General features: G+C 49.4%; 1 protein-coding gene across 3 annotated transcripts in view; it reads left to right on the top strand.

Moving 5' to 3' along the window:
• HIP1 (huntingtin interacting protein 1) overlaps nucleotides 1–27,651 on the top strand; it is a 132,784-nt gene that overhangs the window by 103,930 nt on the left and 1,203 nt on the right. For 2 of the 3 annotated variants that reach the window (XM_006201385.4, XM_015236970.3), the window contains exons 8-30: nucleotides 2,497–2,637; nucleotides 5,170–5,227; nucleotides 8,417–8,492; nucleotides 8,593–8,733; nucleotides 8,988–9,085; nucleotides 9,449–9,521; nucleotides 10,828–11,011; nucleotides 11,474–11,562; nucleotides 11,925–12,041; nucleotides 12,999–13,100; nucleotides 13,336–13,479; nucleotides 13,929–14,064; nucleotides 15,706–15,792; nucleotides 16,009–16,116; nucleotides 16,198–16,334; nucleotides 19,787–19,897; nucleotides 20,699–20,757; nucleotides 21,146–21,239; nucleotides 22,680–22,780; nucleotides 23,065–23,170; nucleotides 23,932–24,055; nucleotides 24,502–24,563; nucleotides 27,424–27,532. In XM_006201385.4, coding sequence (XP_006201447.2) covers nucleotides 2,497–2,637; nucleotides 5,170–5,227; nucleotides 8,417–8,492; nucleotides 8,593–8,733; nucleotides 8,988–9,085; nucleotides 9,449–9,521; nucleotides 10,828–11,011; nucleotides 11,474–11,562; nucleotides 11,925–12,041; nucleotides 12,999–13,100; nucleotides 13,336–13,479; nucleotides 13,929–14,064; nucleotides 15,706–15,792; nucleotides 16,009–16,116; nucleotides 16,198–16,334; nucleotides 19,787–19,897; nucleotides 20,699–20,757; nucleotides 21,146–21,239; nucleotides 22,680–22,780; nucleotides 23,065–23,170; nucleotides 23,932–24,055; nucleotides 24,502–24,563; nucleotides 27,424–27,532 — 2,457 coding nt within the window. Of the gene's footprint in view, nucleotides 1–2,496; nucleotides 2,638–5,169; nucleotides 5,228–8,416; nucleotides 8,493–8,592; nucleotides 8,734–8,987; nucleotides 9,086–9,448; nucleotides 9,522–10,827; nucleotides 11,012–11,473; nucleotides 11,563–11,924; nucleotides 12,042–12,998; nucleotides 13,101–13,335; nucleotides 13,480–13,928; nucleotides 14,065–15,705; nucleotides 15,793–16,008; nucleotides 16,117–16,197; nucleotides 16,335–19,786; nucleotides 19,898–20,698; nucleotides 20,758–21,145; nucleotides 21,240–22,679; nucleotides 22,781–23,064; nucleotides 23,171–23,931; nucleotides 24,056–24,501; nucleotides 24,564–24,637; nucleotides 24,703–27,423; nucleotides 27,534–27,651 lie in introns of those variants that run through there. The other variant, XM_072943125.1, reaches the window with a different exon arrangement.

The following is a 27,651-nucleotide window of genomic DNA, read 5'->3' as shown; positions in this document are numbered from 1 at the left end:
TGGCACACAAGAGGAGCCCACGAAGCCCTGCTTCCCTTAGGGGAGTTGGCCACACTTCCGGGCGCCCTCCTCCTGAGAGTTCTGGTGTGTCCAGGCCGTCAGCCCCTGGCACTCCCCTCACGGGACTCGGGAGGGAAGTGGCTGGTTCCCTCCTCTCTAGTGTCCTCTCTTCCCCACCCATCCCAGCACAGCTCCCCATCCTCCCTAGGGAACGGGAGAGCCAGTTTTCAAAGATTCAGGACGCTTACTGACAAGCATCCAACCCCATGAAAGAGTGTGTCCAAGCTGCAAGGACTTGTGTGCAAGCTTGGCCACCTTCTGGGCCCTGGGACGTGGATGGCCCACTCTTGGGGCTTTGATTCTCTCAGGAAATACAGAAATTCTCTCCCCCTCAATTGTAGCTTCCTTCGGCGTGTTCATCTATGCAGCACATTCTCCCAGCTGGCTTGCTAGGTTCCACACCCTAAAACTTCTGAATTAGAATCTCTGGGGGTGGGGCCCAGTCATCTGTTTTAACTAACTCCCCAAGTCGACACTGTCCAATATGGCAGCCACCAGCTGCATATGACTATTTAAATCCATCTCAGTTAAATAGCATTCAAAAGTCAGGCCCTCAGTGGTTCTAGCCGTGTTTCAAGCACTCAGCAGCCACACGTGGGCTAGCACAGTGCACATACATAAGACTTCCAGCACCGCAGTTCTATTGGAGCAGTTCTACCAGGGGATTCTGATGCATGCAACAGTTTGAGATCCACTGAGCTAGAAAATACATTTTCAAACCTGGCTGCATATTAGAATCACCTAGGGGACTTTTGAAAACTACTGATGCCCTAACCCTACCCCAGACCAATTAAAAGAGAATGGTAGGGGGGTAGTTGTAGGCAGACATGAGTGGTTTTTAAATTTCCACAGGTGATTCAAAGCCAAAGCTGAAAAGTGCTACACGATGCCATGCACTTTACCCAACATTCTCATTTGTCAATCCTTATGAGTCCTCCTTACGAGACCCTTATGAGGTATGTGTTGTTAAAACCATCTGCATCTTACAGAAAAGCATCGGGAGGCACAGAGAGGTTGAGTAACTTGCCCATGGTCACACCGCTCTAGATGTTACCAGATGCCAAGGGGCATTCCTGGAAAGCAGCAGGCAGGCTGGGAGATGGAGCCACCTGGGTTTCCTTGGCAGAGTGGAGCCTAAGGAAACCAGTAGACTTGGGATGGATGCCTTGCAGTGACAGCTGCTTTTAATTTGTGTCAAAAAGAAAAGCTACCTTTTAATTAGGACCGTTTGGGATTTTTTTTTTTTCCAGCTGCCAGACTAAGCCAGTTAACAGGGATTAGTGCCATCAGGGAAGGCCGAACACAGTGGCTGTGGGCTTTCCTCCGGGGCAGTCCCGCTCACTGGGGGACTGCAGGGGAAGCCTTTCGCTGCCAGTCATGTGTGTGGAGTCTCCGGAGGTGGTGGGCAGCCGCTGCAGGAAGTCAGCCCTGGCCAGTGTCCACGGCCAGGCAGCTAGTTGCTTGGTTTAGGAGCAAGGGACAAGGGGCAGGCAGGGTTAGGTGGAGTGGTCTCTGGCATAAGACACAGGGAGCATCTTGCTCTCTGGAGCCAGGGAGAGTAGAGGGCAGTATTTCTTTTGACCGACTCCCCCAAGGACTTCCATCAGCCTTGATCCTGATGGTTCATCCTCCTCCCAGCTCCTTGTCCTGGGTCCTCACAGGCTCTCTGATTGTCCACCCAGGGCTCCTGCACATCCCCCACTCTGGTATCCTGAGAACCCTGTAACAACCATTCGGAAGCCAAGGTGGCATTATTCCCTTCTTCCTGCTCTGACTGATGTTTTCTATTGCACCGGCAGGTTGGGTGCTTCTCAGGGTCAAGATCACTATTAGACTAACTTCACGCGAGGGAGGAAGGGCTGGATTGGCTATTTCGGCAGCCCCTTTAGATTCTGAACTTCTGATTCCTCATAAAACTGAGGGCTTCTCTTGAACAAGAACCCATTTCCCCCCTGAGTCAGAAACCTGAAAGAGGATGTGCTCTTTCTGCTCGGACATGGGGCAGGGACCCTGAGGCTCCTCAGACAGAAGAAGGCATTCTGGGTGCTCCCCCAGGCTCAAGCAGATCTCTTCCTTCCTGGGCTCCCACCGGGCCGTGCACAGAGTAGAGTGAGTTCGCCTGCTCACAACACACAGAGCATCTCAGCTGTCAGGGACACGGGCTCCTGGTCTAGCCATTACCGGCCATGCAGGCTCTGGCTTTTAACTCACTACTTTTCAGCAAAACCACTTGGCTTTGTGATGACCTTCAGGCTACGTACCTTCAGTTTCCTGTACGGTGGGGATACTTTTAGCTACCCCAGAGGAGTGTTGTAAGGGTTAAATGCATGACATAGTTGGTGTATGCCCAGAAGCGGTCCTTGGTGTGTTGGACTCGTGCCTTTTGCCCCTCTGATTTCCTCGCTCTGTGGCCTCTCCCCGACTTTTGTTCCCTAGTGTTCAACTCCCTGGACATGTCCCGCTCCGTGTCCGTGACGACAGCTGGGCAGTGCCGCCTTGCCCCGCTGATCCAGGTCATCTTGGACTGCAGCCACCTCTATGATTACACTGTCAAGCTTCTCTTCAAACTCCACTCCTGTGAGTACACCGGGCCTGATCTCTGTGAACTTCTGACCAGAAGAAGGATCACAGCCTGGGCTGACCCTGGAGAGATGCAGCTCCCCCTCCCAGTGCCCTTGGCTTTCGGCTTCTGTTCCAAAGGGCCCCAGAGCTCCCAGCCGTCTTGAGACTGGAGGAGCAGGGCCAAGCTCTGGTGTGCTCGGGGAAGCACCTGGCTTGCCGTAGCCGTGTCCCAGGATGGTCCTCGTCCTCCGCCTCTAACTTTGTGACATCTCCATCCATGTCTCACTGTACAAACCACACAAATGAGAACAGACCCGACCCCAGGAGCAAAGAGAATGGTTTCTAAAGAGTTCATCAACATGAGCTCTTTGTACAGATGAGATTTTTGGAGAGAAATATAAAATGTAAAACAGCCACTCAAGTAAATGGAGGGCCATCCCTTCCGTAGCCACAGATCCCTGGGATGCTTTCACGGAATGTATTATGGAAACTACTCGTCTTGCAGAAGTTCTTCTCCATTCATGTGCTTCTTGTTTCAAGTGATGTGTGGGGTCCTGCTCCCATGGGGTCTGCACAGTGAAGCCATATCCCAGATGAATCTGGTGGGCACGGTCCCTGGGCCACACTCTGAGGTGGCCACCATGAAGGGTATACAGGTGCAGAGTGTGTGGCTGATGGAAAACCAAGACAAATCAAGACACAGATGGATAGAAGCAAAGTTTTATTTTAGAAGTCTAGGACAGGGGATACTTCGGAAGTGGTCAACAGCAAGGAGTAGATCTGGTTATTTAGACAGAACAACGGATGCAACATCAGTGTCATTAATCTGGGAGGGTTTTGTGGGAGGAAGGGTACAAGGGTTAGAAGGGCTTCAGAGCAGATGCCTGAGGGAAGCAGAGAGGGGGACCAAGTCCCAAGAAAAGAAAGCAGGCAGTTGCATAGAAGCTCCAAATGCCGATCAACTTATTGTTTCTAAGATGCTGCAGAACCCAGTTGCCCACTAGAACATCCCCACTTCCTTCTAGAAAGTGATGAGTTGTGATAAGAGACAGGCAATTAAAGTATTCGAGTTGAAAGGCCTTCTTTAAAGGCAGAGCAGTGCACAGGACGCTCACTGATTGCCTCTGGGCAGGGGAACTGTGGCCAGGGATAACGGGACACTCCGTACAGTATGTACTTTTCCAAAAATAAACCCATTTTCTTTTAGAATAGTTTGAGGTCTAGAAAAGTTGCAAAGATAGTTCAGACGGTTCCCATATCCCCCTGAACCCACTTTCCCCATCGTTTACATCTTATGTTAACACATTTGTCACATGATGTCATAATGTTGATACATTATTATTAATGAACCAATTGTGATACAGTATTATTACCTGAAGTCCATACTCTTATTCAGATTTCCAGTTTTTACCTAATGGTCTTTTTCTGTCCCGGGATCCCATCAAGGTCTCCACATTGCAGTCAATTGTCATGTCGCTTTAGGCTCCTCTTGGCTGTGAGAGTTTCTTGGACTTGCCTTGTCTTTGATGACCTTGATGTTTTTTTTTAATTGAAGTGCTAGTTGTTTTACAGTGTTTCATGTGTACAGCAAAGTGATTCAGTTATATATACATACGTATATATTCTTTTTCAGACTCTTTTCCATTATAGGTTATTACAAGTGACCTTGACAGTGTTAAGGAGTCTTGGTCAAGGTATCTTGTAGAATGTCCCTCATTTGGGTTTGTCCAGTTTTTTTCTGACGCCAGGACTGGGGTTAAGGATTCTTGGGAGAAAGATCACGGAGGGAAAGTGCCATTGTCATCACCGTACACTTTCACTATTGTTAATGATCGTACCTTATATGTGTACTCCCTGTTTATACTAAATGACTGTATCATGTATTCAAAAATTACTAAAATTAAAATTTAAAAATTAAAGGATCGCTGAGCTGTGATCTGTAGCTGAAATACACAGAATCACACAATCCCGGAAGTGAATGGTCCCCACTCTGTAGCGGAGGAGGCTGGCCCTAGAGGCTGCTGCTTGTCCAGCATCACAGAGTCAGCAATGACCAAGCAGGCGCTGGGCTAGATCCCCCGGGTCTCAGTCTTGCGGTCTCTGCCTTCTGACAGGCATCTGCTCTTCCAGACTCATGTCTGGGCTGGGCCTCAACCAGCACTCCCAATGCACACAACCCCTGGGAGAGAGCCCCCCGCCCCACCCCCCGGGCCTTCCATGGTTCATCCTGCTGCTTGGTCAGGTCACTCCTGCTGCTTCTGCTTCTGGGATCAGGGACATGACTTCCAGCCTGCTGTGCCCAGAGTGGCTCATGCTCCAGGACAAACAGAAGGGAAGTTTTGGCTGACAAGCACACCCAGACTCCCTTCTGGTCCCACTGGGCCCTCTTGGTTACCAGCCCCAGGGCAACTCTAGGCCAGGAATGCCTTCCCGCAGGGCTGGCCACCGGCCCCAGGATGGGTGGTCCCCTCCCCCCCCCCGACCCCTGCTGTGGCTTGCTTGCCTGCTGGTCCTCCTTTTCCCTCACTCCTTTCCAATTTCTTCCAGGTCTCCCAGCTGACACCCTGCAAGGCCACCGGGACCGCTTCATGGAGCAGTTCACAAAGTAAGTGGCTTGAGTTATAAGAAGGTGAATCTAAAAGTGCTGTGAAATCAATTAATCCATGCAAGAGCACTTGCTTTAAAATCGTCGCTGAGAGGATCTGCATTTTAAAACATTCAAGCGAAAGAAAAAAACTAGGACGGTGGCTAACATGCCCACGGCTGGGACGCTGGCGAACCTCACAGAAGAAGGCGATTTCATTCACTCACTGGTCACCTGCTTCACGCCCAGGGCTTCCCCCTCTTCTCTTTTTCTTCTCCCTGAGTTCTCATGGTCTTACACCATCGACACACTGACGGCTCCCAAATCTGTATCTCCTGACGAGCCTTACCTCTGAGCTCCAGGCCGACATACCCAGTTGTCTACTGGGCATCTCTACAGCAGACTTACATCTCAAACTGAACTCTAGGTTTCCCTCCAAAAGCCTTTTCTCCCCTTTTTTCCCCTAAACACCTTTACTGTGGTATGATTCCTGTACAGTAAACTACACGTACTTCAGATGTACAGTTTGATGAATTCTGATAGATGTACACACCTAAGGAACCACCACCGCAGTCAAGATAGCCAGCATTTCCATCACTCCCCCAGGGGGTGCAAATTTCGAACTTCCAATATATCCCTTCCCACCCCCTTCCCCCCCAGGATCTGTAAGTTTGTTCTTTATGTCTGTGAGTCTGTTTCTGTTTTGTAGATAAGTTCATTTGTGTCCTTTTATTTAGATTCCACATATAAGCGATATCATATGGCATTTTTCTTTCTCTTTCTGGCTCACTTCACTTAGCATGGCAATCTCCAGGTCCATCCAAGTTGCTGTAAATGGCATTATTTTATTTCCCCTGTGTTTTCTATCTCAATAAATATTGCCCACCATCCACTTAGGACAAAGATCTGGAGCTCGCCATTTCCCTCATTCCCCGTGTCCAATTCGTTAGCAGGTTCAGGTGATGCTTGACAATGTATCTTGGCTCCAGTCATATCTCCCATCTCTTCAGCTTCCATTGCTGTCACCAGGACCCTCCTATAGGGATGAGATGCTCTGGATTTCCACTCCTGCCCCCTGCAATCCCATCTTCACCCAGCAGTTAGAACGACCTTGTGAAAACATAAATCCCTTGCTCAAAACCTTTCAATGGCCTTTGATTACACTGAGAATAAAATCCAAGCTCATCTCCACGGTCTCCAAGGCCCCTGCGTGATCCGGCCCCTGCCTGCCATCTCTGACCTTATCTCCAGTGTTTCAACCACATGGGGTCCTCTTCCAGATCCTGGAACGTATCCAGTGCTCAGAGGCTTAGCGCTTGCTGTTCCTTCTCCTTTGGATGCTCCTCTCCCAGCCTGGCCAGCTCCAGGTCATCTTCAGTCACCTCCACACAAAGACAGTCTCTGGTGACCTGATTTCAGTGGGCTCTTGTTTTCCCTGTCTCCTGTTCCTCCACCTCCACCCCATCCATGTCTGTATCCTCTACCACAGCACCCTGTTTATTTCCTTCCTAGTTCTTAGCATGGCTTTATTTCTTTTTGACTGTCTTGCCTGTTATATCCCCAGTACCTGATAGATAGCGTTGGTTAAGACTATAGTGTTCATTCAGTATTTGAATGCATTCATGAGCCAATCGGCCAGCTTTCTGGTCCAAAAGAGGAAGAGCTTGTCTGACGGTGGGGTAAATCATTCTGATGTATTTGGGAAAGAAAACCAGTGACTCAGTGAGACATACAGCTCATCTTTCAGTGAAGTGTGCCCAAGAAGGGGGGACGGAAGAGAGGGAGAGGCAGGAGGCCTGAGGGAGCCGGGAAGGGCACTAGCATGATGTGGTTGTTTTTCCTGTTAATTGCTTCATCCTTGACTGCAGGAAAAGCATGGCTCCCAGACCCCAAGCTGAGGCTTTTCTTGCTGGTTCCCAAGCACAAGTTCAGGGTTGTGCTAACCTCCCAGTTTCCTTGTTCCATTTGAAAAGCCTCTTATGTTTATTCTGTAATAAATGACTTATTAAATCCTAGGAGACAGGCCCTGGGGCTGATTTCCTGGAATGTTAAATTCCAGTAGCTTAGGAAAGCAGTGGGGCCTATTACCATTGGCTTCAGCCCAGAAAACAGGGGACGTGTGGTCAGGTGATTCCATTTCCCTTCGGTTTTTTTCAAGCTTAGGAAAGCATCTCCCGTGAGTGGCCGCCTCACTTTCTCTTCCACAGACATGGCAGCTGAGGCCTCAGTGCCCCTGAATTCAGGGAAAGCAGCAGTGATGTCACAGGGATGGTCCTAACCCTGGAGTCTGAAGGGCTGTCATGAGACCCCAGGGCTTTCGTGTATTGGGCTGAGCTGGAGAAAATTCTGTGCTGCAGAGAGAGGGTGCTGAGATCCCTGCCCCTTTCTCATCTCAGGAAATATGTCTGATGCTCTCAGCTGTCTTGACTTTCCAGTCAGATTCAAAATGGAAACTTGAGGGTGAGAAAAAAAATTGGGTTTCTTCAATCCTACATGCATCCAAGTTGAAGACACAATATAAATCATTCTTCTCCAACCAAGACTTGCTAAGTAACTCCCGTGCCTGCTCCTGTGGTAAACCCAGCTTCTGCCTTCTAGAAGCTTATAGTCTAGTTGGGGAAATAACAAATAGCTCTAAAACAAGGGGAATTCATTAAAAAGAGATCTACCTTAGTAATTATTTTCCCTTCCCTCTTCATATGGTTAGTTGGTTTATCCTCAGGGAAATATTTTAAAAAAATTTTTGTGGGGGGAGGTAATTAGATGTATTTATTTTTAATGGTGGTACCAGGGATTGAGCCCAGGACCTCATGCATGCTAAGTATGTGCTCTACCACTGAGCTATACCCCCCCTCCCCCCGTATCCTCAGAGAAATTTATTTTAATGTTACTCTCAGCCAAACCTTCTTAGGAAGCCACATCTATTAAACAACAGTATATATTCTACAGTGATGCAGACAGTAGTTGTTGGATCATCTACTCTTCCAGAGGATTTTGTAGTTTGAGTTACTCTTTCCTCACCACCAGCTCAGGGGGGACTGGCTAGAAATACTCTAGCCCTGCAGCATCATAATTGCTCCCTAGCACCATGGAGACCATCTCCTTGGCAGCCAGTGCCCTGGGGCTGGGCAGGCAGTAGGAAAGCGGGGTGTCACCTCCCCGGGGCTGGTGAAGGCCCCCAGCACCCCTCAGGCCTTTCTCCACCCGTAGGTTGAAAGATCTGTTCTACCGCTCCAGTAACCTTCAGTATTTCAAGAGGCTGATCCAGATCCCTCAGCTGCCAGAGGTAAGCGGGCCCGGCCACACCCGGGGAGCTGCCGAGTCCAGGGGGCTGTCTGAGAGGCTGGCAGGCCAGCAGGCTTTGAGGATGCGTCTTCCCTCTCCAGAACCCGCCCAATTTCCTACGAGCCTCCGCCCTGTCAGAGCACATCAGCCCCGTGGTAGTCATCCCAGCCGAGGCCTCGTCCCCCGACAGCGAGCCAGTCTTGGAGAAGGATGACCTCATGGACATGGATGCCTCCCAGCAGGTGAGGACACTTGGGAAGATGCTCAGCGCTTCCCATTGCCCCACGATGTAGCGGCGGGGAGGGTGGGGAGGGCTCTGGCCAAATTCAGCTCCCTTCTAACTCAAGCGCTGACCTAGCCCCGCGGTCCCTAGTGGGGACCATAAATGGATTTGAATCAGACCAAGAAAGCATCTGTTCCCATGTGTTGCTGGTGTGACCCACACACACCTCTCTGGGTCTCTAACCTTGTCCTCACTCCTTTCTGGTCGCTGCAGAATTCATTCGACAGCAAGTTTGATGACATCTTTGGCAGCTCCTCCAGCAGCGACCCCTTCAATTTCAACAGTCAGAACGGCGTGAACAAGGACGAGAAGTGAGTCCAGGCTGCACAGTGAGAGCAGATGGTGCAGCAGCTAAGCCATGATCTCACTTGCCACACCCGACCAAAGAGGAATCCTTGACGATACTTAGGCTTCTTAGATAAATGTCTTGACCCTCAAATACTGGCCCCTTCAAAATCCCAGAGGATAATCAAATGAGGTTGAAATACCTGTGGACCTGTGGGTGTTAGATTAGCATTTGGAAACACAGATGGTATTCTTAGAGTATAACAATTTCAAAGAATTGTTCCCAAATTAACACCAGCTTTTAACCTCCACCCCAGCCTCCCAGCTCACATTTGAAAGGAAAGGGTAGGAACACGGTAGAAGCAAACTTGCTCCCCTTCTGTTCCCAGGGATCACTTAATTGATCAACTGTACAGAGAGATCAACGGGCTGAAAGCACAGCTGGAAAACATGAAGACTGAGGTATGGGCTGGGCTCTGATTTGCCTCTGGGCTTCACCATAACATGACAGCTTTTAGTATGAAATTTGCTTCACGCTGATCCTGGTTGGGCCACATCTTAAGGGGGGTTCATTAGTAGAAATGCCAAAGCTGGAAGGAATAGGTCATCCCATGGTCTCAATTGCACTGAAGCCAAGCTCCAGGTCCCTGTCATACTTGGAGATAACCGTGGTCCGTGGTCACCAGCTGGGCATGAAGTTGTTGGGGGAGAAACCTGTTCTCACTTGGCGATGAGAAGGTTTGATGTATAGCTGTGACGGCTGTCTGCAGGGTCTGGTGCCGACCTGCAGCTGGTCTGCGGCTTTATCCTGGGTCAGGCAAACGGCCTCTCCTTCCTCATTCCAGCACTCCATCACTGCTCCCAGGACCAGAGTTCCCCTGCTGTCAGCCCCTGTTGTTGTTGGTTGAGTAGCTTGTAGTTGTTACTGAAAGGCAGGTCTAGCTACTGGCCGCTTGATAGCCAAAACCAAGAGAGGCACTTGTTGGTAGAAAGGAAAGTTTGCTTTATTCCAGAGGCTGGCATCAGGACAGGGGGAGGGGCAGACTCCTGTCCAAAGGCCAATCCTCCCGACACCCTCTCCGCCGATCAGCGGGCAAGAGCTTTTAAAGTGGAGTTTCAGGGGTGTATAGGTGGGGAGGAGGGGGCTACATGCAGAACAGCCAGTCAGCTCTGACAGTCATCTTGAAGTTAGTCATTTGGTGGTCAGATCAGTATCACCTTGATTATTTTAAGTACAGTTTATCTTGGGTTTCAGGGTCGGTGTGTTCCCATTTCTTTGGGGCCAGTTCTCGGAATGGTGGCAGCTTATGTCATGGCTACAGTCTGGGCATGACAGTAGTTAACTTCTTCCACGTGGTGGGGGCTGCAGCATCCACCAGACATCCCAAAGGACATGGCTCAGAATATTATCTATAGCCCTTGAGGAGGAGCTAAGGGTCCTTGACTTTGTTTAATGACTAAACTTATTATTTTATTTTGCTTGACTATTTCCTTTGTGTGTTTTCTTATTTCTCTGATTAAACTTATTCTTTGACTAAAGTTTTTCTACAGACAAGAGGCAGGCAGAGAACATGGTGGGGGTGGGGAATCTGTCCTGGGAAGTGCCCCTAGGGTCCTGCTCCTGTTTTCATAGTGACCGGAAGGCTCCACTCTCACGAGGCCTTGGGCGTGGGCTCATTAGGAAAACCTAGGTGTTGGCTTGGTGCTGGTAACGTGGACGGCAGGACCGGCCTCCCGCCCAGCGCGCATCACCGGGCCCCTCCCGCAGAGCCAGCGCGCGGTGCTGCAGCTGAAGGGCCGCATCAGCGAGCTGGAGGCCGAGCTGGCGGAGCAGCAGCACCTGCGGCAGCAGGCGGCCGACGAGAGCGAGTTCCTCCGGACCGAGCTGGACGAGCTCAAGAAGAAGCGAGAGGACACGGAGAAGGCGCAGCGGAGTCTGACGGAGATAGAGCGTGAGAGGCTGTCGGGGTGGGCGTGAGGGTGGGGCCGGGAGCGCAGGGCCGGCGGGGACCCGGGATGAAGGCTGACGATGTGTGGGAGGGATGCCAGCTCCGGTCGCCCGTCGGAAGGGTGGAGTGCAGGTCGTCAGGGAGAGAGCCCCGTGTGCGGCCCTGCCAAGTGTGCAGAGGACACCGAGGATGACACAAGAGAGAGCTTCAGAAAAATCGTGGCATAAAAGCTGCAAACACCAGTAGAATAAATGCTGAGTGTGTGAATGCTCGCGAGGCGTGAATCGGTGGAGGAATGTGAATCAGGTGAACTCATGAAAGACGTCCCAGAGGAGTTTAAGTAGGATTTTTGAGGCAGAAAGAGGTGTATATGTTTGTGAAAAGGAAGGAAGATGTGGCTTATTGGAGGGAGGACAGAGGGACCCAGCCCGTGTAGACCCCTCACCTTGGTCCTTGACGACACAGGGAAAGCCCAAGCCAACGAACAGCGCTACAGCAAGCTCAAGGAGAAGTACAGCGAGCTGGTGCAGAGCCACGCCGACCTGCTGCGGAAGGTGGGGCCCTCCCCGACCCCGTCCCCGGCCTGCACAGGCCCCTCTCCGCCAGGGAGACTCGGGCCGCTTGGCTCCTCCAGGGCCAGTGCCCCTACCATTTCTTGGAAACCACAGCTCCCTAGCCCCTCGAATCCCTTGAACCTGTGGGGCCGGCCTCACTTGTGTTATCCCCCATCTTCATCATCTTTGCAAATGCTTGAGTGTTGAGCACGGTGACAGCTTCATTCTGGCGTCCCTCTGGTGGGGAAGGTGACGTCTGTGTCTGACAGCACTCCTGGTCTGAATGCCATCATTTGTTCTGGAAGGAAGATGGCCTTCAAGCTGAAGATAAGCCAGTTCAAGACCCTGTTATTCTCTTACAGAATGCAGAGGTGACCAAACAGGTGTCTGTGGCCAGACAAGCCCAGGCGGATTTGGAACGAGAGAAAAAAGAGCTAGAGGATTCTTTCCAGCGGATAAGCGACCAGGCGCAGCGGAAGGTGAGCGGAAGGAGATGTAGGTGGGAAACAAGGCGGGGGTCTGTCTGCGACGGACTGTCTGCGACGGAGGCGGGCCTTGAGCGCTGCACAGATTGTGAGACCTTGTCTTCTGCTCCACGCACAGGTGTGTGGGATATGGGACAGGACATGGTTACCAACGCATGATGGGTTAGAGGCATGAAGGAATGAAGGGACCCGGGTTGAGTGGGGCTCATCAGCAAAGGCTTCCCAAGCGCGAGTCTGGAAGCGAGACTGAGGTGGAAGCACATGGATGTCAGAGCGAGAGGAACGGCATTTACAGAGACTTGCCATGGGGAGAACTCCCCTGAGTTGGGGCAGGTCCGGTTGGAGTAAGAGGTGTCAGGTGGATTAAACAGAATGCTTTACACTTCCGGCAGTGGTTCTCGTGCTTTTCTGTGACCCAGAGTAACAAATCCATCTATCATCTGATGAAAATCAGAGTTCCACAGAACAATACTTATCCTTATTACGTGATTGCATGCAGATTTTTTTGTTCTGTTTATTGCAGTTTTTAAAATGTTAGCTGTGAATTCTTACTCATGGTTCACAACCCACTCTTTGAAAAACACAACTTAGAAACCAAAGAAAGGGAATCATTTGAAGACAGTGAGATGGGCTGATCCAGCAATATACCTACCAGGTGCTGGGACACCTGAATTAAAGACCCATTTCTACTCTTATTAGTATTACCATCTCAAGCATGACATTTGGGAAATGGCCCTAAAACTGCCCCCTTGACATTTCCCGTCGCTGGAAGAAAAATTTTTATTACATTCCACACTCTCATCTTCCCTCTGCTTTTTTGGTCAAGGTAAAACCGGCTTCTATATAAAAGAGCATACAAATCTCACATTTATAGCTTGGGGATTTTTACACCTGTTTATCCCATATAACCACCACCCAGATCAGAATGCTCCTGTCTTTTTTCTCTTTCAGACTCAGGAACAGACGGAAGTACTAGAGAGCTTGAAGCAAGAACTTGCCACCAGCAAACAGGAACTCCAGATTGTCCAAGGCAGCCTGGAAAGTTCTGCTCAGGTGAGCATCCCCTTTCTTTCCCTTGCTTATTCTTTTCTCCTCTAGCTTAAAGATTGCTGCCAACTGTCATCCATCACCACCAGCACGTGGCCAAGCTGGTCCCACTGGGGACCAGAGCGTACTCGGAAGTGAAAGCGGCAGATCCTGTGTGGCCTGGTGGGGGATTTGGACTTTCGAGAAGGGGACAGTTTAATTCTCCCAGTGACTCCCTCTTCCCACTTGGTCACCATCGCAGTCAGAAGCGAAGTGGACAGCGCAGATAGCCGAACTGGAGAAGGAGCGGGGCAGCCTGGTGAACGCCGTGGCTCGTCGAGAGGAGGAACTGTCTGCTCTCCGGGAGCAGCTGGAATACACGCAGCGCCAACTGTCCAGCGCACAGGCATGTAGCGCACCCACCCCGGGGGCTGACCAAGCCCATCTCACACCCACGGGCCTTGGAGATATATTCTTGGAGGCAGGGGGGCTGGGAAAGGGGTTGGGGGCCTTCGGCTGAACTGTGAAGGCAGATATTCTGCGGGCACAGCTCCTAACGCCAGCATGGCCTGCCCACCCGCAGGGCAGATGAAGGAAGGCAGAACCCTCTCTTTCCCACATGCTAAGGGATGCCGCTGGCACTCTCCCCCAAGGGTGGATGATGATGCAGTGGTCCCTCCCCATGGCCTCTTGGGCTCGGTGAGACACACCTAGGGACGGAGATAAGGGGCTTGGGCCTCATCAGCAATAGCCTGAGCTAAGGTGCCGCGAATCCCACTGCGTCACAGGTGGGTGCTGCCCGGAGGCTCGCTCCAGGGTCTGTGGCAGACTCTCACCTCCCTGGACCATCTCTAGGAATCTATATGCCAGCTGGCCAAGGACCAACGAAAAATGCTTCTGACGGAGTCCAGGAGGGCTGCGGAGCAGGTGGTACAAGAGGCCCTGCGGCAGTTCGATGAGCCCTCTCTCTTCAGCTGCGCCGGATCTGCAGGTGCCCTTCCCCTTGCCCGGCTTGCAGGCGCTGAATCCTTGCAGCCTGATGCTGTCCAGCTGGCGTTGAGTCCGGGAGACCCCGAGCTCAGGGGTTCCGCACCCAGCTGCATGTCAGGGTCTCCTGCGGCTGCCCAGGCCCCACCCTGAGACCAGTTCAGTTGGCAGCTCTGTGCCACGGGGCCTGGGCTGTGGGATTTTCTAAGCGCCCCTGTGCCCCCCGCCCCCACCAGGTGTGATTACTGCTTTAGTCTTGGGTCACACAGGTGAAACACATGCTGGGAGCTGAGCTCTGATAACAGTTCTAAATGCCAGGGGGAGGAGGAACAGACAGTCCTGTGTGTCTCTAAGGAGAACAGTATGGTCTGAGTCAAGACATGGCTGCCAGGAGCTTCAAGTCTGAATAGGGAGGCATCTTCATTAAGCCTGGTGGGGCAGAGGCAGTAAAGCCCGCACAGAGTCACGGGCACGAGCAGGGGGCCATTCTCCAGACCAGACTCCTCTGGGCTTGTGGTAGAGTCAGAGGAGCCCTCTGGGTGAGGGGAGGGCCTTGGCACCCAGGAGATGTGAGAGCACCCAGGCCAGGGGGACTTGTGAAGTCGTGGGCACAGCCACAAACAGATCCCATTATAGCTCATTTTCAAGCAGAAAGGGGTGTGTTGGCAAAGTCCCTTGTCCTATGGAGGACAAGGCGGACGGGAGGAAACAGCCCCAGCTGATTTTTATTATCAACTAGAAAGGCCTCAGTTTGGTGAAGTATTCAGGAAGGACGATGGTATTTTATTCAGCAGGGAACCCATCTCTAAGGAAACCAAACCGTTACGAATGGTGGAGCACACTGGGTACCTTGTCTACTGAGGGAATGCCAGGACATGGGCCAGCTGTGGGCGGATGCTGCAAGAGATGGTGTGAGCTGTGATTTTGTAGGAAGAGGAGAGACATGAAGCCAGGAAGAGGGAGAAAGGTGGAGAATAAGAATGAAAAAAACAACTGAGGTTTACCGAGTGCTTGCTTTGTGCCGGGGGCTAGTCTAAGCGCTTTCTGAGCCTTTGCCCAGCAAATGCTCACTGTGATGCCGGGAGGTGCTACTATTATTCCTCCTTTTTTGGCTGAGGAAGCAAGCACAGATGGCCTGAGAACACAGCCAGCAGTGATGGAGCCAGGATCTACAGCACCTGTGCAGTGGGACCTGCGAGCCCATCCTTTGCGATGCAGTCTCCATGGACCTGTGCACAGAGGCAGGGCAGAGGGGACGACTGTGTTGTGGGCAGAGCATGCCTGTAGATTAGCCACATGGAGCCAGGGGTCTGAGCTCAAGAGTGATGAGAATCCAAGGCCTTGAAAGACAGGAAGGCTGGGTTTGATTCAGTGGACAGTGATGGGATATTCTTGGCAGAAGCTAGGCACTGATGCAGTTGCCATGGTTCTTTGCTGAAGGACCAGATAAGCTCAGAAGCAGAGCTTTTGAAGCTACAGTAAGAGAATCATGTACCATCGAAGCCAACGATCTCTTCTCCCTCCCTCCGAGGGCAGCTCCTGCAGGGCTGGGCCCCTCACTGGAAAGGTCATCCATCAAGCAGCTTAATTAATGGGGATGAATTGAGTTGTGACAACTGACCTGGCCCTGTCTTCCCTCTCACAGATCACCTACTCTCCAAGGTCAGGTCCGTTTCCAGCTGCATTGAGCAACTGGAAAAAAGCTGGAGCCAGTATCTGGCCTGCCCGGAAGGTAAGAGATGCAAAGGGTAGGGTCTGTCACTAGCGACAGCTGGGCAGGGTTCAGAAACGCTGGAGCATGGCAGTGGCAGTGGGTCCCTGTGTACCAAGAATTGTGTGTGTGTGTGTGTGTGTGTGTGTGTGTATAGTTTGCAAAGTGGGGAGGGAGGAATATGAAAGTGACACCCCTCCAGCAGGACTGAGAAACTTTCCTTTAAACTCCTGGCAGATATCAGTGGGCTCCTCCACTCGGTCACCCTCCTGGCCCACTTGACCAGTGACACCATTGTTCACGGCAGCACCACCTGCCTGAGAGCCCCGCCAGAGCCTGCTGACTGTGAGTGCCAGGGAGAGGGGCCGCTGGGAAGGCACAGGGAGTCGGGGGTCTTTCAAATTCTCTGTCGCCTTGCCTCTGCAGCACTGACCGAGGCCTGTAAGCAGTATGGCAGGGAGACCCTCCTCTATCTGGCTTTCCTGGAGGAAGAAGGAACCCTCGAGAATGCCGACAGCACGGCCATGAGGAGCTGCCTCACCAGGATCACAGCCATTGGCGAGGTATTATCCGGATGACTCCTGGGGAAAGTTGTTCTTATTCCTGGGGTGTGAGTGCTGGGGATTTGCCCGGAAATCGGTGACGTTCTCAGTCAGTTCTTCCTGTCCTTTAACCTTGATTCTGGAAAGTGAGGGTGAGAATGGTAAAACCTGACCCCCGGGGGACTTTCCAGTTCTATTTAATGCATTGGCCACGAATTGAGAATCTGCTGTGTGGTTGTCACTGTGCTAGGCGACATCAAAGAAGGATGAGCACGATGTTCTTGTTTTCAAGGATTTTTATCTGGTTGAGTGGGTAACACCTAAAATGAAGATAATATACTTGTTCACTCAATGCAGATGTAGTGACTATGTCCTAGGTACTGGGAATTATGCTCAGTGTGGTTATGTAGGGACCGATAGGGTGTGGTCTCTGTGGGGAAGAAAAATAAGGAAATCAACCATTTCTAGACAGTGTGAGGGGAACTGTAACAGAGATCTATTTAAGGGGTACAGTATAAGGCAGCTTCTCATTCCTAAAACGCCTGGTAATAATAAGTTCAGGGAAGGAAGAGACCCGGGCCAGAGTTCAGATCCTCAGCTGAACTCTTAAACAAATTAAATTTTCCTGCCTCTGGCCTCATTTTCCTGTGCTCTTTTTCAAAAACAGATATCTGATTATGATTCTTCTGATTCAATAACGTAAACCAAATTATGTGACATGACATACCTGGACCTTCACAATCTGGCCCTTTGTTCCCCTTTCTGACCCCCTCCCACCCACCCCCTCCACCTTACAGAGCTGGTGGTTAGCACTGTGATGGACCTGCTCACCTGTCTGTCTCCCCTCGATGAGTCCTCAGATGTGGAGCCCACACCTTCTTCATATTGTGTCCCTGGTCCCTGGCGTAATACTGGCAGGTGGTTAACACCCAGAAAATGTTTAATTAATTGAATATGCACATGGGAGAGAGCAAAACAGATAAAAAAGATAGAGCAGATGGGCAAGGAAGGTTCAGACTGGGGAGAAGTGGGCAGTGAGGTGGAGAACCTGGAATGTCTGGATGAAGGAAGACTGTGGATAATGGGGAACTGCTAACCTTTCCTTCCATACGATGAGATGGCCGTGGTGGTACGTTAATGATATTGTTAATGTTATTGGTAGTGGCGGCCCCGGCAGCCTTACGGCCTGCCTTTCATTGGAGATGGAGCATCTTCCCCAGTGACGTGGGAAATAGGGCTGACCAGCTATTTGGAGAGTCTTCCCAGCACAGGACATGGAAAATGCTAAATACAATTTGAAAAAATAATTTTAATTGTATCTGAACTGGCTAAAAACTAAGGAAATTCTCAGAGTCAAAAACCAAAGGATGCTGGAGCCAGTGTTTGTCCATCCCTGGTAACCTAGAGCTTGGGTCTGAAGGGACCACACATACAGAGGAGAACAAAGAAACAAAACCTGAGCCCAAGTAGGATAAAAGAGTGGAATGGAGAGCCTTCATCCCAAAGAGGAACTCCGAAGGGCCACACCTTGCGTGAATGGGGAAAAGGGAAGATCTTGGTTCTGAGAGAAAGAAACACAGCTGCCTAGAGTATTCCTAACCCTAAACCACCTTTCCATGGGTTTGGGGCCCAAATCTCATACTACTTCTGTGGCCTAAACCCCAAATGGAAAATTAAGTTTAAAGTAGTCAGATTGTTAGGGGTCTAGGTACCAGGGAGAAGTCACTCCAAATTGTCTCTGAAGGAATATACTTTGAACCTAAATCTCAAAGAAGTTTCATAGATGGAGTCCAAAGGAATGTAAGTTCATAATAAATATGTTTGACATGTTAAAGAACTTCTTCAAAGGTATTAAAAATGTGGCCGAGGAATTAGATGTTTTCAAAAGTTACCTGATATATTTGAAAAAGAACCACAGAACTTCTAGAAATGAAAAACATAAGCCTTGAAAGTAATGACTTAGTATAAAGATTCAATAGTAGGTTAAAACAAAGCTGAAGAAAGAATTAGTGAACTGGATGATAGAATGGAAGGAATTACACAGAATGTGGTGTAGATTTTATATGTTGGAATATGGAGGTGATATATAGACTGTTTAATCAGAGTTTCAGAAAAAGATAATAGAAAAACTATGTTCCCCCACCCTAAGTAACATGTTGTTAGTTCTGTGTGTCATAAACTTCTACAACTTGCTTTTTCCAGCATTTTATGTATAAGATTCATCCACGTGATACATTCATTTTCACTGCTCTACAGTATTACGTTGTGTGACTGTAGTTAAGTTTATGTATCTCTTCTCTTGTTGATGGACATTTGGGTTATTTCCAGTTTGGGGCTGTTATGAATGTACAGCTCTGATTATTCTTTACATATCTCTGGATGCACACATGTAAGACTTTCTCCAGGATATAAAGCAAAGGATGAATCTCACACAGAATGCTAACTGAAAAAAATGAGTCGTAGAAAAATATGTACAGTATGATCCCTTTTAAATAAAGGCCAAAATATACAAAGTTAACATATTCTTTAAAGATGCATTCATAGAGAGTTTATAAACATAGACGAGGTAAGCATTCTTCTGAATTCTGTGTTTATCCTGAGGTGGGGAGTAGGGAGGACGGGAGATAGAGTCAGAACAGGCTACAAAGGAGATTTCAAAGGTATTGATGTTTCTTCAGCTATTCCTTCAGTCTGGGTGGTAGATAATACGGGTCATTGTTCACATAAACTCTTGTATGTGTGACACATAATATTTCTAAAGATTACCGGTTTTGCCATCTGACCTGAGTTCACACACCTTTCTCTCTATTTATTAGCAGTAACTGTGGTCAGGACATTTGATCAGGGTGAGGGTATAGCTCAGTGGTAGAGCACGTGCTTAGCATGTACGAGGTCCTGAGTTCAATCCCCAGTACCTTTATTAAGAAAGAAAGAAAGAAACCTAATCCACCTTCCCCCATTAATAAATAAATAAATGATTTTTTTTTAATGAGGCAATTAACTTAAAAAAATTTTTGTCCTCTCTGTGTCTTGGCTTCCCATCTGTGGGACAGGAGTAGTAACTGTCTGCCTGGAGGCAAAGTTAAATAAGGGGCAGACTCTCTGATTGGAAGACATCATTCACGTTTGAAGATGTTTTTAAAATCCCCCCCAAGCAGCAAATACAATGAACCCTGTACAAGTGTGGGGTCAGGGTCAGCGCGTCTGGAACTGAAGGGCCTTGTAGGGTTTGGCAGCGATGTAAGGAGGTGGGTTCTGGGTGAGAGCAGAGGTGGGAGGAGCGTGAAGTTGCCAGGCTTGTGTTGTGGAGAGTTCCAGACATGGCCTATGAGGGACGCCCTCCATGGCATGTAGAAGTGTGTTACGAGGTGGGGCCCTCCTGCCTTCTGCTATCAAGTGAGGATTACCAGTCTGCACGGGTGGGTAGAGAGGAGGTCAAAGGGTCGTTTCAGCCTTTGTGATGCTATTCACAGGAGCTCCTGCCCAGAGGCCTGGACATCAAACAGGAGGAACTGGGGGACCTGGTGGACAAGGAAATGGCTGCCACTTCAGCTGCCATTGAAACTGCAACGGCCAGAATAGAGGTGTGGAAGTCCCTGCAGGGTCTCCTAAAGTGATGCTTTTGCAGCTACCCTTTGGCACCATTGCCTGCTGGGTAGATCTCAGTCATTCTTCAAGTTTGCAGAGCCCCCTATAAAACAAACCAAAATCTGAATTCACTGGCATCTCTGAGGTATAGAAAATAGAACGTTCTCGCCACGGGAGGGTGAGCAGTTTCCTCAAGGATCCCATACTTTGGCAACAGCCCATCCCGCATTCAAGCTCCAGACTGACCACTTGCTAGCTGTAGGACTTCCATTAAGTTACGTTAACCTCGCTAAGATTCAGATTGCGTTTCTAGGTGATGATAACTGTACCTCCCTCAGAGGGGTGTTGTAAGAGTTTTCAGTGGAATAATGCATGTTTCTCTCAGTGCCAGGCACTCAATAAATCAATGGTAACTGTAGCCTCAGGGAAAAGCTGAGTAGGCACCCTTGGAAAAGTCACTTTTCCTTTGCTGGTAGACTTGGGCCGCCTGCCTTGGTCTAAGTACCTGCCTCGAGGACCTGGTAGCAGCTGCCCCTGTTGGCATGACACCATGGCCCTCAGAGTCCTGTGCACGTCAGCCCAGGTGCTGCAATGTCAAGATGCTCATTAACTGTAGCACCAGCTACTCCCCACTGAATAGATCGGAGGTCTGAGTTCTTTCCCTGACATTCACTAGGACACGGATGGGCACTTCTAAGTTTCTTAGCTACTGCAGGATATTGGACCCAAAGTGTGGTAGGCTGCCAGTGCGTTCTCAGTTCCCATGACATCTTGAGAAACCCTGCTTCTTTTTACAGGAGATGCTCAGCAAATCCCGAGCTGGAGACACTGGAGTCAAATTGGAGGTGAATGAAAGGTCAGTCTGAGCAGCATGTGGTGACCCGTAGGTGGTCAGGGTCCATCTTTGCTGCGTTGGATGATACTGGTTAGAGTATTAGCCGCCACAGGGAAGGGCTGAGTCTATGGAATTGTCAAGAGCAGTGTTAAGATGACCATAATATCGCTGTCGGGTTATTGGGGAAAGAAACCCCAAGAATCACCACCATGTAACTATTCCTTAGGAAGGTCCACAGTCAGTTCTCCTCACTCACCCACCTTTCCTTCAGGGCGTCACCTCCAGAATATTCCCTGCCTTCCTTCCCATCCGAAGTTTGCCTGTGTTTAGGAGGGAAAGAGAAAACAGTCTTCCGCATTGGTTTTGGTCTCAGTCCTTTGTCCCTGACTTTGTTTTTGTTTTTTTGCAGGATTCTTGGGTCCTGTACCAGCCTGATGCAAGCTATTCAGGTCCTGATCGTGGCCTCAAAGGAACTCCAGAGAGAGATAGTGGAGAGTGGCCGGGTAAGCGTGGGTGAGGGCCCTGGCAGAGCAGATGTCGGTTACTGATTCCCAGTTCCTGGAGAGGCTGAGTCTGTTCAGTACACACCCAGTGAGATCTCGGTGTGCTGCCATCCAATCGTGTGTGTCCACCTGAAGGCACAGCTGCTGCTCCCGTGGATATCAGAGATGCCTCAGAGAGAAGCTGGGGCACTGCCAGGTCCCCAGAGAATAGTCAGCCAGAGAATCCAGCCGCAGGCAGACGTCGTCAGAACCCGCTGTGGAAACCCAGTGTGCATTGCAAGTCCAGGCCCTTGGAGGAGGAAGTCAGGACTCTTGAAACCAGGCAGATCAGAAGTGCCAGCCCAGGGCAGAGTCTGCACTGGGGGCTCTGCCGTCTCTTTCTGACAGCGGTCGACCCTCGGTGATTCGGTCTCTGCCCCCGTCTCTTGTTGACACTATCACTTTAGTTTTGTCACTTCTTTGCTGGCATCATCATCCTCTCTTTTCCTTTCTCACACCCCTGTGTGCAGCTGCAGCTCAGGAGACAAGGTCCAGGGAGGGGCTTAGGAGCCTGGAGACGGTCCTGTAAAGAACGAAGCCGTGTCTGCTTTGGGGGTGCTTTTTATCAGTCTGAGAGGTGATGTTTTCCGCCCCCAAAATAGAAAGAGGGACTGAGCAAGGAGTGTCTGTAGATTCTCCGACTGTCAAGGCACTTCCAAAGCAGAAAAGCATTTTTAAATTCCAAGTAGAAATTTTTTTTCTTTCAGTTTTATTGACATCCAGTGCTGTATAAGTTTGAAGTATACAGCATAATGATTGACTTATACATATGGAATGATTATGACAATAAGTTTAGTGAACCTCCATCACTTTTATAGATACAAAATTAAAGAAATAGAAAAAAGATGGTTTCCTTGTGATAAGAACTACAATTTTCATATGTAACATCCAGCCAGGTTAATTATATTTATCATGTGGTACATTACATCCCTAGCACTTATTTGTTTTATAACTGGAAGTTGGTACCTTTTGACTACCTTCCTCCAGTTCCCCCTCCTCGCACCCCTCAGAAATTATTGTTTAATTACTCATTATACTCACTCTCCTCTTTTGGCAAATCATGGAATACGGCTAGACTCCCGTCAGATCAGAATTTATTTGTATATATGTATGAATAACATATACTTTGATAGACAATGTAGAGATATTGGGATATAAAAGAAATGCTATGAGCTTTGGAGTCAGAAGAGCCTAGGATTTACTTCCATTTGTTTCCTGCATGACCTCAGGAAACATATTTTTGCCTCTCTGAATCTTAGTTTTCTCTTCTGTAAAATGGGAATAATAATGCTTGCCTCTCGGGGTTACTGTGAAGACCATATGGGCTAATAGATATAAAAGCACCTGGCACATAGTAGACACAAAATTAAAGGTAGCCATCATTATTTTTCGCTTCCCTAGGGTACAGCATCCCCTAAAGAATTTTATGCCAAGAATTCTCGATGGACGGAAGGACTCATTTCAGCCTCCAAAGCTGTGGGCTGGGGAGCCACTGTCATGGTGTAAGGATCTGTCCGTCCCGAGACTTCTCACCTCCGCCCCTCTTCCACGGACCCACCAAAGAGAGTAACTTGGAGGGGGAAATCTGCCCTCTAGAAACAAACTGTTGATAAGTCAGTAGGACTGAAAGTTTAAAAGGGAGCCTGGGTCTCCTGGGGCAGCCCAGAGGTGGGGCGGGCAGGCTGAGCTCCCTGTCTGCCGGGGTTACGGGCGTTGTCTACAGGGAGATCAGCAGGGGTTGCAGCTGTCAGTTTCAGAACCCATCTGGTCCTTTCCTGACCATCAGGGATGCAGCTGACCTGGTGGTACAAGGCAGAGGGAAATTTGAGGAGCTAATGGTGTGTTCGCGTGAAATTGCTGCTAGCACAGCCCAGCTTGTGGCTGCATCCAAGGTAGGACCCGTGTTGGACTCCCCGGGGCCCTCTAAGCTCTGGCTAGGTTAGAGAATATTCCTGGACCATGGTGCTGGCCCCAAGAACAGATGATTTATCCAGCGTCCAGGTAGGTTGAGTCTCAAATTAAAATTCTGCCTCTAAGGGGTCCCATACTACCACCCTCTAACAGCCTTTCAGCAGGGAGCCCCTCTGCCCAGTCCTTGTGGCTCTCCTCCCTTGTATTGCAGGGAGCTTTTAAGGGCCCCAGGCATGCCGACCTCTGATTAGCAGTCATACATTCAAGGGGTTCTCAAAGAAGGAAAATGTCCGTCTGCTAAGCTGGTTACCTGGCTTCGCTCTGAGGTTCCACAACCAATGTCTGCCTCTCCTCAAGAGGCTCCAGATTTGAACCATTCCCCCCAACTAATCCTAATGCAGAGCTCACCACCAGAATCCTCCTTCCAGGAGTGGTCATGTACCGCGGGCATGTTCCCTGTTCCTCCTTACTTATTCTTGTCCCAAACTGGTTTCCACAACTGGGACACTTTAGCAAAGTAACATAAAGCGAGAGTTTGGGGCCACCAAGCAGATAAGCCAGGAATGATTTTTGGTGTCAGAGAGAGATGTCAGGGGTTGACCCCGAGGGCAGAAGCCTTTGAGAAGTTGATTGCTGACCACAGCAACACCCACACTTGTCAGGAACCATCAGAGTGACTGTTTGTGTCAGTCCTTGCTGCTCTATGTAGTGCGCCCCTAAACCTGCTTGTTGGTCCTGGCAGGTGAAAGCTGACAAGGACAGCCCGAACCTGGCCCAGCTGCAGCAGGCCTCTCGCGGCGTGAACCAGGCCACCGCCGCGGTTGTGGCTTCGACCATCTCTGGCAAATCACAGATCGAGGACACAGGTAGCCTTTCAGAAGCCATGCTCTTCTTCTCCATCCTGTGTGACTGTGCTTGACATTCTTCACAATCCCAATTTCCCACAGTCCTATTTCCAAATTCTCTTTACATCTTTGTACGTTCAGACTTCTTTTCTCTAAAGTTGAGGCACCGCATAATCCTGCCATTTCTGTCACCGTAGGGACAGGCCTGAGCTTGATTTTCCACTTAGCTACCTCTCTGAATTCAGAGAAATGACTCTACAGGCCTGATTGTCCGCCGAGCGGCAGGGGCGCTGACCCTGGTTGTTCTGTCACTGTCTACCTTCCTCTCCATCCCTCACTTACATTCACGCATGAGTTCACAAATCACAAACCAAGCATTTGAGTAGAACGTTGGCACCAGCCGCCTCTCGGGGGAGAATCAGCCTGGGCTATTACTCAACAAGACCCTCCTGTTTCCATCCTTGCAGACAACATGGACTTCTCAAGCATGACACTGACCCAGATCAAACGCCAGGAGATGGATTCCCAGGTAGGAACTCCAGCTCTAAGTCTAGTTAGTCCCTATTGCTTTTGTGACATTGACCCTCAATATTATTCCCATAGAGAGAAGTCAGTGAGAGAGAGACTTAGAGGGACGTGAACACAGACATATTAGCCCAAGAATGAACGTAAGTGATGCTGGAGGAAGCAGTGGAGGTGGAGAGAGGTGATCAGTAAAGATCAGAACCATAACTCTTACCCACCAGTCCTGGACTGGTGTCCCTCTAAATGTTACCAGGCATCTCCTAGCAGATTATAAACTGGTATTTAATAGTCCTGCTAGCGAAAGTTTTTTTTAAACCTCCAATATGAATTATTTGTATATGACTTTAGTTTGGTTTTTTTTTTAATCAGTTTACTGTTAACCCATCAAAGGCAATGCCATTTCTCTCAGTTTTAGTAACATTATGCCATGCAAAATAAGAATCAGTGAGATCCTGGAAAATACCAGACATCCTTGTTCTAGAACAACTGGTCTCACAGTCCCAGCGTAAAGTCCAGATTGAGACTGTTAAAGTCCATAGATGGGTCCCTCAGCATTTCTAGGAGAAGTCGGGTGGCCAGATTTCTGTGTCAGCACTGAAGGAACTGGGCTCAAGCCCATCTCCTCTCCCTACACTCTACACGCTCCTGCCTACTGGTCTATCCTGTCCCTCTTAACTTCACATACCATCGATATGCTGATAAATACCCAATTCTCCCCAGCTGGATCCCCGGGTTCCCCTCCTTGAGCTCTGTACTTGTCCAGATGTCTCCACTTGCTGCCCCGTAAATGTGGGCATCCAGACTTACTGTGTCTAAAACAGGTCTCTTGGCTTTCCTGTCACCCAAATCTGTCCCTCCCCTGGTTTTCTCTATCTCAGTAAATGGCACCACTGCCACCCAGCTGGGAGTCATCGTGGGTTCCTCTCTTTCCCTCACCCTGCACATCAGCCCCACCAGCAAGTCTTAGCAACTCTAAGTCTATCAAACGTACCCTTAACCTTTCCACTTTTTTCTGTCTCCCTAACCTCATCTAAGCTGCCCTTATCTCTCTCCTGAGCTCTTGCAAAAGCAACTTAACTATAATGTGTACAAGTAAGTGATTCAAAATAGTCCCGTGGTGGGGCTGGAGTAACGGCGGGGAGAACAGAAAAGAATGTTGCTAGCTGGAAGAACAACATGCAAGGCAGAGGATGGAGGTCACTGTACCATCCTTCTCTATCATTTTCCATAATAAAAAGTTTAAAAACAGACAAAAAGCAATCCCCTTACGGGGTCTATTGCTGCCACTCTGCCCCTGTGCAGTGCTTTCAGCCTCTATTTTTAAAACGTACACGACAGCATGTCACTTCCCTGCTTAAAATCTTCCAATGTGGGAAAAAATCTCCCAGTGGCTTCCCTTTGCACTTAGAGTGATACCCAAAGTCCTCCCGCAGACCATGGGCCACAAGTGGAATGATCCTTGCCTGTTTCTCCAACCTCATCCCGTGACCCTCTCCCACGTCCACCACACAGGACTTCTTTTTGTCCTCCCAGCACCTCGAGCTCATTCCTGCTGTAGAGTCTGCTTCCTCTGCCTGGAATATTCTTCTCCACTTTTCTGAACAGCTGATCTCTTTGGATTTCAGCTCAAAAATTACTTCCGAAGAGTAGCCTTGGCTGACTGCCCTTGTTCTTAGTCACATCACCCTGTGTCATTTTCTTCACCATCTGATCTTTTCTTGTTCCTTACTTTGTCTCTTCCCCCCTCCAAGGTAAGCAGGGACCTTGTCTGTCTGGGTGCTGCTCTGTCTCCAGCAACTATAACAGAGCCGGGAGTACCTGATGAGCACTGAGCTAATATTTATTGTGATAGTAAATAACTAAAATTAATGAGTAGGAATAATCAATAACCAACCCTTCCTTTAGTGAGATGGTCTGCACCTTTTCCTGTACAATAATAACCCTAGGTTGTATCAGTTCCTCAGAGATGCCAGAACCATTGCATTTGGTTCGTGCCTGGACTTGCAGGGAACTAGGATGGAAGGAGATGGGTTACGACTGGATTAGACTGTGTCCTACAGAGAGGCTAAACGATCGAGTAGTTCTTTTCTCCCCCATTTTTTCTCTTTTTATTTATTGAACTAGTGGATGTATAATACTACGTTAGATACAGGTGTACTGCATAGCGATTTGGTATTTGCTTACATGATGAAATGATCACCATGTATCCATCCCCATACAAAGTTATGACAGTATTATTGACCATATTCTGCATGCCGTATATTACATCCTCATGACTTATTTATAACTGGAGGTCTGTACCTCTTAATCCCCTTCACCTATTTCACCCACCCTCTTCAACCTCTCCTCCACTGGCAACTGCCTGTTTAATCTCTGCATCTGTGAATCTCTTTTCATTTTATTTTGCTTTGTTTTTTCAGATTCCACATAGAAGTGAGACCATACGGTATCTGTCTTTCCCTGTCTGACATATCACTTATCATGATACCCCCTAGAGCCATCCCTGTTGTGGCAAATGGCAAGATTCCACTTGTTTATAGCTGAGTAGTATGTTTTTAGTTAGTGATTTATCAGAGGGACATAAGATAAGCCCTACTCCCATCCAGGCCTTTGGACCGCAAAGCATCATTCATTTCCGGTAGGGGGTCCCAGTGAGAAAACGTAAGAGCCACTGGAATAGATGGATGACCGAGAGGATGGAGAAATTAGAGCAGAGACAAGGTTGAAATTGAGAACTGGGTGAACTCCAGAAACAACGGGCATAACGTGGAAGAAGAGAACGGGAACCCGGAGGAGAAAGGGATTCAGTAGAAACAAGACCATTCTCAGATCCCTGCTCAAAGAAAAGGCCACTTTCCCTGCAGGTTAGGGTGCTGGAGCTGGAAAATGAACTGCAGAAGGAGCGTCAAAAACTGGGAGAGCTTCGGAAAAAGCACTACGAGCTGGCTGGTGTCGCTGAGGGCTGGGAGGAAGGTGAGCAGGGCGGGGACCGGGGACTGAGGACGGCTCCAGCCTGCAGGGAGGGGATGCTGAGTGATGTGGGCCTCCCCCTCGAATCGAACAGGATGATGGGGAACTTCCTCCTCCTCTTT

The sequence above is a fragment of the Vicugna pacos genome, chromosome 18 (genome assembly GCF_048564905.1).
Source record: "Vicugna pacos chromosome 18, VicPac4, whole genome shotgun sequence".
In the NCBI taxonomy this organism is placed as follows: domain Eukaryota; kingdom Metazoa; phylum Chordata; class Mammalia; order Artiodactyla; family Camelidae; genus Vicugna; species Vicugna pacos.
This window is presented reverse-complemented; position numbering and strand designations above follow the sequence as displayed.